The sequence below is a fragment of the Portunus trituberculatus genome, chromosome 39 (genome assembly GCF_017591435.1).
Source record: "Portunus trituberculatus isolate SZX2019 chromosome 39, ASM1759143v1, whole genome shotgun sequence".
NCBI lineage: Eukaryota > Metazoa > Arthropoda > Malacostraca > Decapoda > Portunidae > Portunus > Portunus trituberculatus.
The window spans coordinates 4,163,314-4,178,738 of NC_059293.1; the positions used below are offsets into that span (position 1 = coordinate 4,163,314).

At 36.2% G+C, this 15,425-nt stretch overlaps 1 protein-coding gene across 11 annotated transcripts in view; it reads right to left on the reverse strand.

The window, feature by feature from the left end:
* Positions 1–287: 287 nt before the first annotated feature.
* The window catches only part of LOC123515623 (protein PRRC1-like), an 84,099-nt gene continuing 68,961 nt past the window's right edge, over positions 288–15,425 (reverse strand). For all 11 annotated transcript variants that reach the window (XM_045274412.1, XM_045274413.1, XM_045274422.1 and 8 more), the window contains 3 exons: positions 7,236–7,305; positions 3,330–3,449; positions 288–2,242 (listed from right to left, as the gene is read on the reverse strand). In XM_045274412.1, coding sequence (XP_045130347.1) covers positions 2,126–2,242; positions 3,330–3,449; positions 7,236–7,305 — 307 coding nt within the window. In that variant the 3' untranslated portion in view covers positions 288–2,125. The remainder of the gene's footprint in view (positions 2,243–3,329; positions 3,450–7,235; positions 7,306–15,425) is intronic.

The following is a 15,425-nucleotide window of genomic DNA, read 5'->3' on the forward strand; positions in this document are numbered from 1 at the left end:
CACCCAGCCTAATACACCATCTGGCCCCATTGCTTTGCTGACTTCCAACTTAACCAATAATCTTCCAATATCCTCTTTGTGTACTGCAATCTCCTGCAATGCAGTGTCCTATTAGTTTCTGTGAAATCTGCAGTGAACACTGTTTTGAAGCTCTCATTCATTATTTTACACATTTCCTTCTCTGTTTGGTATGTCTTCCTTTCTTTAATTATTTTTCAACTGTTTCCTTGTTCTTTGTTTAGCCATTTATAAACTTGTAGAAAAGTTTGGGTTCATCTTTGCTTTTATTCACCACATCTTCCTCAAAGTTTCTTTCTTCCTCTCTCCTTACTATAATATATTAATTTCTGGCATCCTTGTACTGCTATCTGTTATAGTAATTTGTGTGTGTGTGTGTGTGTGTGTGTGTTTTCTCTAGAAGACAATGCTTGCACCACTACACTGCACATGATCCCCTTTTCCATTGAGAATCCAGAACATTTACATCACCACATGTTTATAGATACATCAGCATTTTCAAACAGTTATGTATATTAAAACTATGCAGTGCTAATATAACTAAATAGCACAACACTTGACTTTTCCATGTCATCACATAAGAACATTCATTAGTTCAAGTTGTCTGAACAAGTCTTGACTTTATTCTTTTATGTATAGACTCACATAATGTTATAGTTTTCGATGAGGCAGGTATGAGATACTTAAGAGCCACAATAACAAGTGTTGTCTAAAAGTTTGCAGCTCAGCACAATGAGACAGGCACACTTTGCTTAAAGATTTCTTACATATTTTTTTTCTTTTTTTGTGGTGTATTACAATGTTTTCTAAATTGTCATTCAGTTCAGACCAACAAAAAGTTTTGATATGTATAATGACAATCAAAATGTTATTAACAGTCAGCAATATAAATATACATGATTAGGACTCCCACTGACATGATTGTGATATTACACAAAATGGTAATTCAATTGGTCTGAAAAAATAAGTACATGTCAATTTAGGTTAATTAACCCTTCACATGTTTTTGAAAGCAGCGAATATCAAAATCAGTGTTATACGACATGTTGACTTAAGGGAAATCTTTTGTGACCATATCTTGCTTCTCCTAACAAAACAGAAGTGTTTGTTTTAAATAAAGTATTTTACAGAGGTGGTGTTATGCCTGGAAAGTAATGTATACAGGCCACAATTACAAAATATGAATGTCAGAGTTTCACTAAAATGATGAGGCAAATAGAAAAAAAAATTAGGTTTATAATTATTACACTGACTGTGTTGATGAAGGAATGAAATGAGACACATGAGATGTGCCTCACTACAAACATGGTGGTGGGCCTCCCAAAATATTTGTTGGTTTAGTTATTTTGGTGTGAATATACTTTTAACAGTCTCTTGATACCATGTAAGGTGTCAAACAATGAACCCATTATGCTATGCTTCAAAAAACATGAGTGGCTAACATGAATGGTCATGTAGTTACTTTCTGGCAGATTTTTTTCAGACTGAGAAGTGAGTTGCCAATTTAAAATTAGGTTTATAATTATTACACTGACTGTGTTGATGAAGGAATGAAATGAGACACATGAGATGTGCCTCACTACAAACATGGTGGTGGGCCTCCCAAAATATTTAGTTATTTTGGTATTAGCTGTGAATATACTTTTAACAGTCTCTTGATACCATGTAAGGTGTCAAACAATGAACCCATTATGCTATGCTTCAAAAAAACATGAGTGGCTAACATGAATGGTCATGTAGTTACTTTCTGGCAGATTTTTTTCAGACTGAGAAGTGAGTTGCCAATTTGAGCAACAAGACACTCCTGTATGCTGCCCCTATTCTACATGCTTATTTTATTCTTTTCTTTACCAGAACCAGAAAAATACATCCCAGTTAGCTATCTTATCTTAAAATGTTTTATATATATTCATAAATATCTTCAATACATCATAGAGCTATAAAAGTAATACAAACTATAAAAAACATTCCACATTCTAATCCATGTTAAAGTGGATTAAGTGTTTTGGCATAAGGTCTATCTCAGGTATATTCATAAATGAGATGCTTCCTTTCCTTTCTTATTTCTGTGAATCATTCTCTATCCTACAGCGTTAGCTTCTTCATACTAATGATAAGTAGGCAAACGAGATCTGTAAAGACCTGCCAAGGTACGCCCAGCAAGTAACAACGCCTCTCTTCTTGACACTCCAGTGAGAGCTTCCTGCCACATGCTGTGATGCACCTGCAAGTAGAGAAATTATTAGATGCAAATTTCAACTCTCCTTTTAAAAATTTAATGTAATTTCCTGTAATATTATATGGAAAACAAAACTTAAGTTCCTGAAACATGAAGTACATGGAAACGTTTGACTCAAAATATTGATAAGAATAGCTAGAAATTCCTATGGCATTCACAACTCTACTGTTCATTGTCAACTATTCCTAAGACACCGTAAAAAGGAAAATATATGAATATTAGGGTTAGTTCACATCTAATAACGTGTATGTAGCCACAAGAAGGGAGCCTTTGCCTGCACAACTTGCAAACATTCTCTGGCAGACTCTTCAATGTCCAAAGGAAGAGAAGAGAAGATAGAGGTTCCAAAGAAGTGCAACATGACACAATACCAATCCTACTATTTTTGCAACTAAAAATAACCATCTGTTCTAAAACTCTTGGCATATTTCTGAAACATTTGGTGTCACTTTCAACAAATATTTTGTTCATATTTCTGAAACATTTGGTGTCACTTTCAACAAATATTTTGTTCATAATACAGTAATGTTATGCAGAGTGACTGATTCATGTATATATTATCAAATAATAGCATGCTTTCATATTATCAAGTTGTGACAAATAATTAATTACTAGTGACCAAATACAATTTCAATGAAAAGCACATCTTACTTTTACATTTAATGCTACTACAAATATCATACTATCTGATAAGCACTTTTCTGTAATCTTGCCCTCTAAGAGATAATCTGGAACCTCATCATCAATCTACTGAGTTCATTGCAGGAAAAAGTTCTCCAATTATTGGAGAAGGGATGTTCATCCTAGGAGGTTAAAGGAATGCAGAGACAATTTTTTGGCTTATCCCATACCTCTTCTCTGCTATGTGAACAAAGGCTACAGTAAGAAAGGAAACAATCTCAAACGTCTGTAACAGACCAAGGATTCACTGAGCAGTACATGCTGACCAACACACTGTCAAGTCACTTCTACAACACTGTACAGCTCTTGCAAACATTAAGGAATGTATGAAAGTTAAAAGTGTTGAGCAGTAAATTCAGTAACCAACACAAATACAAAGACAACTTATTACCTGAAGGTTTTGACTGGCAATCTGACCAATAGTGATTGCAAACCCTGATTCCTTAAGAGGGTAATCCTCTGGGGTGGCAGTGCGGGCCTGGTTCACAAAATCTGGTGGCACTGGGGTGACCTGTCCATTGGTGATAAAGAAAAGGCATCTCAATGAACTTCCCTAAAACAAACATCAATACAGTGGAATCTCAATGAACTTCCCTAAAAGAAACATCAATACAGTGGAATCTTGAGTTATGAGCAGCTTGACTTAAGAGTCATCTGAGATATGATGTTGATCACTCAATTTTTTGCTTTGACTAGTGAGCCGAAGCTCGAGTTACTAACTAGCTCCAGGTATGCTGCTGCTATTTGGCATAGAAATGCCTAGCATCCCATGCATTATTATTATTTTTTGCCATGAAAGCAATTCTCATGTTGTGCTAGAGTTTTGTGCTTTTCGTGCAGTTAAACAGCAAAATTTCTTTTACCTGAAAATTGGTCCTAAGCAAGTGGCACTATGTAATGATATATGCCTAACTAAGATCTAAAACAATATGAAAAGGATGAAAAACAACTCTCCTTGTAGAGCTATTTTGTGAAATGCCCTGCAGAAAAAAAAAAAAAAAAAAAATGAAAGTGAATTAAAAAAAATAAAGTAGCAATTAATAAGTCCAGCACTGAAGTGTAGCATTAAATCTGTAACAAGTTATTTCAGTGTTTAAACAAGAGTTTATGGCAAACACAAGTAACTGAAAAGGCACAAAGCAAAACAAACTGCTCCAATCTCCGCCTACCTCACCACGTGGGGGGAACGATGTTTTAAACCAATCTTTGCAGCTTCTTTTCTCTCTTCTGCTTAACACATAATTTATTCTATGAATAATGTTTACAGCACCCAATCTCTTGTGGGAGGCTATTTTTATACACTCCAGCTAATCAATGTTCCCAAGAGAAGGGAGGATGGGGCAAGATGAATAAATACACATTACAAAACCAGTCTATATATTCATATTCAGTTTTTTTTTATTATGTTATGTTTTTAAACAAAATTTGTTATTTAAAAAAAATATATATATTTTTTGCGGGGAGGCTGGAATGGATTAAAGGCATTTCAGTTAATTTCAATGGGAAAAATTTGTTTGTCATGAGCAAATTGAGTTACAAACTCCATCACAGAACAAATTAAACTTGTATCTCAAGGTACCACTGTACTTCAGTGTCAGAAATCTGAGGCAAAAAAATGGATAAGAATATTAAAAAAATAAAAAAAGATGACTAAAAAGTTTGGATGGTTGAAGGAAAGTCTGCTCAAATCCTATACACAACAGCAAGGTAATGTATTCAACTTCTATCAAAAGCCACTCCTGCAAGATCTGTAACTGTACTTACACACAGACAGTTTCCAATATCAACTAAATACTTCTTATGTTATACAATACCATATAAACAGTTGCATGATAATGACTAAAAGAAAACATTACTGTATGTGATTTCTTAAGGCGGGTACACATCAGGCAATTTGCTGCTGACTTGTCATCCCTTACAAGCAAACATTACCAGAAAAAAAATTCTAACAGCTGGCTATACATTCACACAAACAGCGGGCAGAGGCAGCTGTCTGGCAGAAAATTAATATAAACCAACAGAAACTCAACAAGATGCCTTCCTTCAGCAACAATACCAAAGTGGTGGCTGCATTTCTTTTGGCGTGTTGGAAACTAAAATGGTAAAGAAAATACCCGTAGACAAGTGTCTAGACAAGTAGAAGAGGAGAAAGAAATATCTAGCATGCTCTTTGCCAGAGCTGAATGTGGAAGGCCCTGACACCATGGATACACCTGCTTGTGACTCCCCTTATCAAGAGAGAAGATAACCACAGGAGGGATGAAAGGGACACCTCATGAATGCCTGACACTTACACTCTATTATCTTGCAACAGGTAAGAAGGAGCCATTACTAATCATTAAGAACTTGGCTCCTTCTGCAGGAGTTACTACCCATTATACTGTACCTATTTTTTTTTTTTTTTTTTTTCTAGTATTACACCGTCTTCATTATGGTTGTTCTTCCCTTACTCAAGAGAGAAATTACTCTAAGTAATTTCAACTGCATATATATCATAAATTATTAGCCTGAGTGAATTTTACAGTTTCTTTTTTATTGAAGCAGCACATCTTTAAGTTACCATACTACACTCAAAGTGGAGACACCATGTCAGTGAAGCACCACACAGCTGGACAAGACCAACCTGACATCTATTGGTAAGTTTGTGATTTTCAGCTGCCAGGCACCAAAAATTCAGCAGGCTTGCCAACACAGCTTGTGACAGTTGGTAAATCAGCAGTCAACTGCCAAGTGTGAACCCATCTTCATGCATATCATGCACAGCAGCCCATAACATATATTCAGCAATGTATATATATAAACAATATTTACACAGATAACCAACAAATTTATGCTCCACCAAACACAATAACCTAACAAATATTGTTCAGTCTCTTTACATACAAGTAAACCAATCTTTGTGGGTAACAAAACACATCATATTCCTGGTCTGTTGTTTCTTCTTCTTTAGTGTTCTTATGTTTAACTCCACTAACACTAGAATAGAAGCATAAAATACCTCTCCAGCAAAATAATATACAAGACAGGAATACCAATGGAGTTTTCAGAACTAGTGGTTGTCACCAGGTGGCAGCACAATACATGTCCCCTTTACTCACACAAGGGTAATATAGAATATACTTACAGTGTCATTCAGTAAGGATAGAGATGCAATAAGTCAATATAATATATTTTTATACATAATTCCTTCTAAGTAGTAACACACGTAAATTCAAACCCTATTTATGAACAAATGTACGTACATAGTAGGTTGATTTTTTTGTGCATTGGCATTGAGGCTTATTTGGTCATCTCCACATTTCCAAAAGAGTACACCCTTGATTGGAAGTGTATTAATGCAGTCGACAATAAACATGAACACAACATGTCTGTGTCACTTAAAAGTCCAAACCACACAGATCAACTTACTAGTAAATAGAAACAATAATTCAAATTAAGAATAGGTAACTTGAGTATCCTGGCAAGAGTGTTGTTGTCTAACCCAACCTGGGCTGGCCACCTGTTTAACTTAACAAACACATTATTGGACAAATAGTTAATTCCTGCTGTAATATCCATACCACTATGCCATGAGGAGGAGAAGGAGAGCTTCACATATTTCTCTCTCCTCACTCTACAGCAATCCTGTGATATGCTTATTCTCTGTTCGATTATTTTGCCACGTTTTGATCTTGATCCCAACTTGTGAAAGTGATGCTAAAATCTCCATGAAAATTGGCTACATCTATATATCACAATGTTACTCGGTACGCTAGATCATACTATAGAGTATGTCAAAGCTTTTACCTTTTTCATTGTGAAAATCGATAGATTTTAGACTTGTAATATGCCATATTAAAGATATCGATAGTATTACAAAACAATCACAAAAATATTTGTTTTGACTAACTTCTCCCAAAATCATCCATACAGGATATTCTAAAGTAGATATAAAATGTCAACAGTAATATAATAATCAATGTTCATTGTATCTGTATGCACTTGGTTTTAAGACAACAATACTGTAGCTCATGTCAGTAGGGGACATGAAGCAGCGGTGACATCTGGTGGATTAGTTCTGAAAACTCCCCATTTTTAGGTTTTTGGAGGATGACACATAGAAAGAAAAAAAATTCACAAGAAATATATTACTCATTCTCAATACTGTGATAAGAACACCATAACACACACGGAAAGAAAACAATAATAATTGATATATATATATATATATATATATATATATATATATATATATATATATATATATATATATATATATATGAATTAATTATGTAATTAAAAAACACAAGGGTATTACTTGCGTATACGTCTGCAGAAGGATGTCTTCTCCAGGATCATCGAGAAGCAGCAAGCCAATGTCAAACCAACTGTAAATTGAAGAGAACAAGAAATCAATATTGTTTCATTCATCTTGAGTCTGTATTCTTATTTATTGTTCCTCCATGAAATCCTTCCAAGATAACTTACTGTCTCACAACTCATCAAAGGACATAATGTGGAAACCAGTCACATTGCAAAGCTGCATAGCCACCAATACTATTCAAGGTCAGTTTTGTTTCTACACTGCAAAACCCTAATTAAAGTACATGTTATTTTCATTGCTGTTGTTGTTATTGCAATTGAGAATCTTTTATCTGAAAATCTAAAATCCATAACCCCCAACATCTTACAGTTTTCAACTAGGTCATGACACATCACAGATGAAAAAAGGAGGAAGGTTTACACTGAAAAAAACAAATAAATAATAAAATAATAATAATATTAAATCAATTAAAAAGGGGAATTGTAAACATGACAGCATGCCTATACACCAAAGCTAAATTTCTTCATTTGCTGCCAAAGAAAGTATAAAAAATGTGGCAAGTTAACATCAATGGCAACTCTGTCAGGCACTGTGGGAGATGTTTCCTGTCCTTTACTTCCCAATTCTGGAGATGTCTCCTGTCCTTTCCTTCCCAATCCCTCTTTGCCACAACCTTCTCATTTCATCCCTCGCATTTACATTATGGGTTTTGACAAGCTTAACAATAAAGAAAAGTGTTGCGATGACACTTATTTCAGGACAGATCAGCAAGATAGGAAGATCAGAAGTAGATGTCACATGGAACAGCTGTCATTCCCTATTGCCTTACAACTCACAAACCTCTTCTGCCTGAGAGTAAGACAAAGCAGCAATTAAGTTTATACAAGGCATACACTCTTTCAACTTACTACCTACACCTGAATCTGTTTTCCTTTCTTACCCAGACCCTTTCTTTCAGCACTAACAGCTATTCCCAATGCTGGTGAAAGCTTCACATCCTTCCCTTGCAAAAATGTCTCTCTTTATGAACAAGTGTCCTCTGAACCACAGTAATGGATACAAGGGAAAATGATCATTCCTCTTCTCAATCATCAGACAAAGATAAGTATAGCTGGTGACTTCAATTCCACATAAGGGCAAATATGCTCCAAAACAGTATCTTGTTAAAAATACTAGTAGGAGAGACTTAGAAAGTACAGGCAACCCCTGCTTAACGAATGGGTTATGTTCCTAAAAAAACTTTGTTGCGTGAATTTTCGTTAAGCAAACCAATTACAACAAGTTTGACCCCTGACTTGAACTTCCATTGAGAGTAAACAAAGCATGAGTGCATCATAGTACAGTAATACTCCGCTTAACGAACGTTCGTCTAACGAACTTCCAGTCTAACGTACTACATAAAGTTAGACCAAAAAGTCCGCACAACGTACAACCACATCCGTTCTAGCGAATTTTCTGGGTTTCCATTTGCAGGCTGAGGGACCGAACGCAGCAGCTTCACTGTGATTGGCTGGCTCCCCGCCTCTGTCTCTAGTGCTTCTGGAGCTGGATCCAAGATTCTTTAACAACGTCAGAGCAACCTCCTGCCGCGAAATGGCATCCATGAACGCTTAGAGGGACAGTGACAAGGTTGCTATCAGATTGCTCTGAGGTTGCTGGGAACACCACCTCTGGAGGTGGTGTTAATGTCTTATATATGCATTTATGTTCACAAAACAACATTTCTATTAGCTTTTTACAAACCTTGCCCCCAAGAAAGGATTGTTTTGTAATGCATAAAGTGAATTCTTACATAGAATACCAAAACATAAAACAGATGAGATGAGCCACAGACGAGGGGGAGACTCACGGTGACTCGGCCACTTCTTCTTGTGACCCTTTTAGCTTTTTTTTTTTTTTTTTTTTACGTAGAGAAGAGGGCCAGCCAAGGGAAAAAAAAAAAAAAAGTCCCACTTGAGTGCTGGCTCTCCAAAAGTGCAAAAGCGTCAGCCAAAACTTTGGAGCAAATGCCTTGATACCTCCCTCTTAATAGAAGACAAATCGTAGGAAGTCGGAAATACAGATGCAGGGAGGAAGTTCCAGAGTTTACCAGTGAAAGGGATGAATGATTGAGAGTACTGGTTAACTCTTGTGTTAAAGAGTTGGACAGAAAAGGGATGAGAGGAAGAAGAAAGCCTTGTGCAGCGTGGCCACAGGAGGAGGAGAGGCATGCAGTTAGTAAGATCAGTAGAACAGTTAGCATGAAAATAGCAATAAAAGATAGAAAGAGATGACACATTTCGGCGGTGAGAAAGAGGCTGAAGACAGTTAGTCAAAGGAGGGGAGTTGATGAGAAGAAAAGCTTTCGATTCCACCCTATCTAGTAAAACTGTATGAATAGATCCTCTCAAACATGCAAAGAGTACTCCATACATGGGCGGATAAGGCCCTTATACAGAGTAAGCAGTTGGAGGGGTGAGAAAAACTGGCAGAGACATTTCAGAACACCTAAAACTTCATAGAAGGTGTTTTAGCAAGAGATGAAATATGAAGTTTCTAGTTAAGATTACGAGTAAAGGACAGATCAAGGATATTCAGTGTGGAAGAGGGAGACAGTTGAGTGTCATTGAAAAAGAGGGGATAGTTATCTGGAAGGTTGTGTCGAGCTGATAGATGGAGGAATTGAGTTTTTGAGGCATTGAAAACTACTAGATTTTCTCTGCCCCAATCGGAAATCTTAGGAAGATCAAAAGTCAGGCGTTCTGTGGAGTCCGCGCGTGATCTGTTGACTTCCTGAAGGGTTGGTCGTCTCTGATAGGACGTGGAAAGATGTAAGGTGGTATCGTCAGCATAGGAGTGGATAGGGCAAGAAGTTTGGTCATTAATGAATAATAGAAAGAGAGTGGGTGACAGGACAGAACCCTGAGGAACTCCACTATTAATAGATTTAGGAGAAGAACAGTGGCCGTCTACCACAGCAGCAATAGAACGGTCAGAAAGGAAGCTTGAAATAAAGTTGCAGAGAGAAGGATAGAAGCCAGAGGAGGGCAGTTTTGAAATCAAAGCTTTATGCCAGACTCTATCAAAAGCTTTTGATATGTCTAATGCTACAGCAAAAGTTTCACCAAAATTTCTAAAAGAGGATGACCAAGACTCAGTAAGGAAAGCCAAAAGATCACCAGTAGAGGACCTTGACAGAAGCCATACTGGCAATCAGACAGAAGATTGTGAAGTGACAGATGTTTGAGAATCTTCCTATTCAGGATAGATTCAAAACCTTGTGTGTTGTCTTTCACCTCGATATTAAATTTATGTTTCAACTCCTCTATTGCCTGCTATAATGGATATGATATCTTAGTATTCATATACGCTCATGCCATGAGGATAGTTAACCTCGACTCTGTGGCACTGCGTGATAGTGAATTACTAATGAAATACCGTGGCATTTCATTAGTAATTCACTACCACTTAGTGCCACGGAGTCAAGGCTATCCTCATGGCATGAGCGTATATGAATACTAAGATATCATATCCATTATAGCAGGCAATAGAGGAGTTGAAACATAAATATAATATCGTGGTGAAAGACAACATGCAAGCTAAAAGGATCACAAGAAGAAGAAGAAGCGGCCGAGTCACTGTGAGTCTCCCCCTTGTCTGTGGCCAATCTCATCTCTGCTTTATTTTTTGGTATTCCATATAAGATTTCACTTTATGCATTAAAAAACAATCCTTTCTTGGGAGCAAGGTATATAAAAAGCTAATAGAAATATATATATATATATATATATATATATATATATATATATATATATATATATATATATATATATATATATTTTTTTTTTTTTTTTTTTACCCATGTGGTATGTTGGGGACCTGCCCAGAATGCATCCCCCCTATTTCCATTATTTCCTATGGGAAAATTACGTCCATTTAATGAATTTTTTCTCTACAAACAGCTTTGACACCCCGTATCCTGTTTGTTAAGTGGAGTATTGCTGTACAGTAAAATGTTTAATGAAAGTAAAAATTATGAAGTTAAACATTTAAGCAGCTTAATTTAAGACTAAGTCATTATAATGTACACTAATGTATGTATGCAAGTAACTTTATAATGCTGATGATCTTAAATTTATGAAGGGAGGGAGAGTGGAGTGGGAAATACGCTAGCCAGCAACCTGTGGAATGTAAACAAAAGGCTCATCATTGTACTGCATACAAAACTTATGTACCACATTTCCACAAGGCTTTCCATTTTATCCATTGCAGAATCACGAGTTCAGGTGGTTCTTTTAGCTTGCAAGGAAGATATGATCTCACCAGCCTTCTTAATAGAGTCTGCTGACTTGAAAATAGTAGAGACAGTAGATAGAGCAATGCTATTAGTTTTCTTGCCTCTCTCGTGTCTGTGAATAATATCCAGCTTCACTTCGTGAGTAAGAGACTTCCTGGTCTTCTTAGCAATGCTAGGTGACATTGCAGGGCTGGTTGCAGGACATTTTGGTGGCATGTTGAGCAAGGGAAGACGAGCTGCTGCTGGACGCTATTATTGTTTTGAACTAAAAGCGGGGAAGGATAGGGGAGTGAGTGGTGTGCATTTTGTCCACAAGAGGTGCTGGGGTATTCAAAAGCCTGTTGGCTTGTGTGATACGGCAGGGCTTTCAAACTTGGAAAAAATTACCTGGATAAAATTTCGTTACAGCGAGTTTTGCATTCGTTATACGAGCAGATGGTAGTAAAAGGAAACGTTTGTTATAGTGAAATTTCGTTGTGTGAACGTTCATTAATCTGGGGTTGCCTGTACAGTTTTGTGGTCAACGAACTTGAAAAAAAATATAAGATTAGAACGGATCCAGATGATAGCTACAAAGATGATACCGGAACTAAAGGACTTAATATATGAGGAAAGGCTGAGGGAAATGGGACTGTCAACCTTACAAGATAGAAGAGAATGAGAAGACTTAATAACAATGTATAAAGTAGTAAATGGCATTGAAAAGATAGATTAGGAAGACCTGGTGCTGGTGACAGAAGAAGCTGGAAGGACAAGAGGACATGTAAAAAAGATCAGGAAGAGGCAGTGTGTGAAGGATATTGGAAAATACAGTTTTCCGTATAGAATGGTGGAAAAGTGGAATGCATTGAGTGAAGTTGTTATAGCATATAATGTGCATAACTTTAAAGGAAAATTGAATAAATGGAGACATGGAGACAGGACACCATGATCTCCGCTTGAACCATGTATAATACAACGTAACTTTAAAGAAAAACTCGATAAATTGAAACATATGAATCCTCCTCGAACCCAGTACAATAAAACTAAGTAAATACAACTAGGTAAATACACACACACACACACACACACACAGTTATAAAGCAAAAAGAGGATTGTGAAATACTGCAGGAAGACCTAAATAAGATCTTGGAATGGAGTAAAAAGTAGGAAATGGAATTCAATGTGGACAAAAGTCATGTCATGGAAATGGGAAAGAGTGAAAGACGACCCGTGGGAATTTATAAGATGGGAGACGGAGTAGAACTGGAGAAAGTAAAAACAGAAAAGGACTTAGGAGTGACGATGGAAGAAAACAATCAACCGGTAAGCCATATTGATAGAATTTTCAGAGAGACATAATTTGCTAAGGAATATTGGAGTAGCATTTCATTACATGGACAAAGAAATGTTGAAGAAATTGATAATTACTATAATAAGACCCAGATTGGAATATGCAGGAGTAGTGTGGACCCCTCATAAAAAGAAACATAAAGAAGTTGGAAAGACTACAAAAAATGGCTACAAGAATGGTTCCAGAATTTGAAGGGATGACATATGAGGAGATACTAAAGGCTATGGATCTACCAACCCTGGAACAGAGAAAGGAGAGAGGGGATCTGATACAAGTTTATAAATTGATCAACAGAATGGACCAAGTGAATAATGAGAAACTGATCCTGAGAGAAGAATATGACATTTGAAGCACAAGATCGCATAGTAAAAAGCTGAGAAAGGGAAGATGTCTGAGAGATGTTAAAAAATATAGTTTCCCACAAAGATGTGTTGAGACTTGTAACAGTTTGAGTCAAGAAGTGGTGTCAGCAATGTGTGTGCATAGTTTTAAAGAAAAATTGGAGAAAAAAAAAGTAATTGTCTGGACTAAAAGAAAAAAAATGTAAAATATAGACCAAGAAGGGAAAAGGAGGAAATGAAGTCAGTTAAAGACCTACTAAAAAATCTAAATGATGAAGATAGGCAGAACCTAGAGGAGGAAGTGGAGGAAATACATACACAGAATGGGACCTTATCAAGATGGAAAAACAAGACCAATTAAGATACGTACTACTAAAATCATAAGCAGCAACAGAAGATATATTATATAGAACAACAAAACTCAGAGAAACAGAAGGCTACAAGGATATATACATAAGGAAAAATAAGAATGAGGAAGAAAGGAAGAGATACAAAGAATAGGGGGCAGCAGTAAGGGAAAAAAAATAATGAAAGGTCAGAGGAGGAAAAAAAGGCATTTTTTTGGAGAATTCTAGGAGACAGGATAAGAAAATGGTATATAAGAGAGAAGTAAGAGGCAACAGTGGACCAAGTGTAACTAAAAGTGATAAAGGCAAGAGACTAAAAATGATGTATGCAAACAGGTGGGGTTCTATCAAGTAAATTAGAACTAAAAGATTAAATAAGGAAAGAAAAACCGGATATTGTATGCCTGGCTGAAACAAAACTAAATGAGACAATCAAAATAGACATAGATAATAGATATAACATATGGAGGAAAGACAGAGAGGGTAAAGGAGGAGGAGGAGTCATGATAATGACAAGGAAAGAGATGGTGGTAAACCATGTTGAATATGGGGAAGGAAAAGCAAAGTACTGTATATTAAGATGCATATTAATAAAAAAGACTTAACAATCATTGTAACATATGTGCCACCAAAAATGAATGCATGGAGCAACCAAGAATATAAAGAATGATAGATGACACAATAAGGAGTCTAACGAGAGTCATTAAAGAAAAGAGAAAAGTGTTATTAGTAGGAGACTTCAACTGTAAAGAAGTGGACTGGGAAAATTATGAAAGTGGTATGGGGGAAGAAGCTTGAGGAGAAAGATTCCTTAACCTAATGATATATAATATGATGGATCAAAATATAAAGGAAAATACAAGATTCTGAGGAAACGATGAGCTGGCGAGATTAGACCTGGTTTTTACAAGGGGTCTACAAATGAATGATGATATAAGATATAAGTGCCCATTAAGAAAGAGTGATCATGTAATATTAGAGATGGATATAAAGAGGGAAAAGAAGATAGAAATTAATCATACAACAAGAGAAATATAACTTATTTTTGGAAATATACAAAACAGGAATCAGGGAATATGTCCCAAAATATAGACCTAAGGAAGAAGGAAAGAAAGATTGATTTAACGCAAAGTGTGCCAAGGGCAAAGGAGAAAAGAGATGGAGCATGGAAAAGGTGGATCCAATTTGGGAAATGGTTACAAGTTCATTAAAAGAAGGGAAGAGAGCCAACATAATCCCAAATATTCAAAGGAGGAAAGTCAATTGAGCCATTAAATTAAAGACCGGTGTCACTTACAAGTGTTGTGGGTAAGATATGTGAAATTGTTATCAAAGGAAAATGGGTTAATTATCTGGAAGAAGAACAAGTCATATCGAACAGACAATTAGGGTTCAAGATAGGATGGTTATGTGTGTCAAATTTATTAAGCTTTTACTCAAGAATAATAGAAGGACTGGAGAGCAGAGATGGATGGGTGGACACGGTATACCTGGACATAAAACAGGCTTTTTATAAAGTCCCTCATGGCAGACTACTTTGGAAGTTAGAGAGCATAGGTGGTCTGAGAGTAACTTTGTTAGATTGGATAGGGGATTACTTGAAGGACAGAGAGATGAGAACTGTGATCAGAGATAGAAACTCATTTTGCGGTAAGTAACAAGTGGAGTGCCATAAGGGTCAATGTTAGCCCCATTATGTTCCAGGTATATTATATGACATACAAAATGGGGTAAACAGTTATATTAATTTATTTGCTGATGATGCAAAATCGCTAAGACTTATCAAAATCCGAGAGGACTGTTTGATGCTGCAGGAAGATATGAACAAAAGCTATGAGTGGAGTAAGAAGTAGAAATAAAGAGTTCAATGCCAAGAAATATTATGTA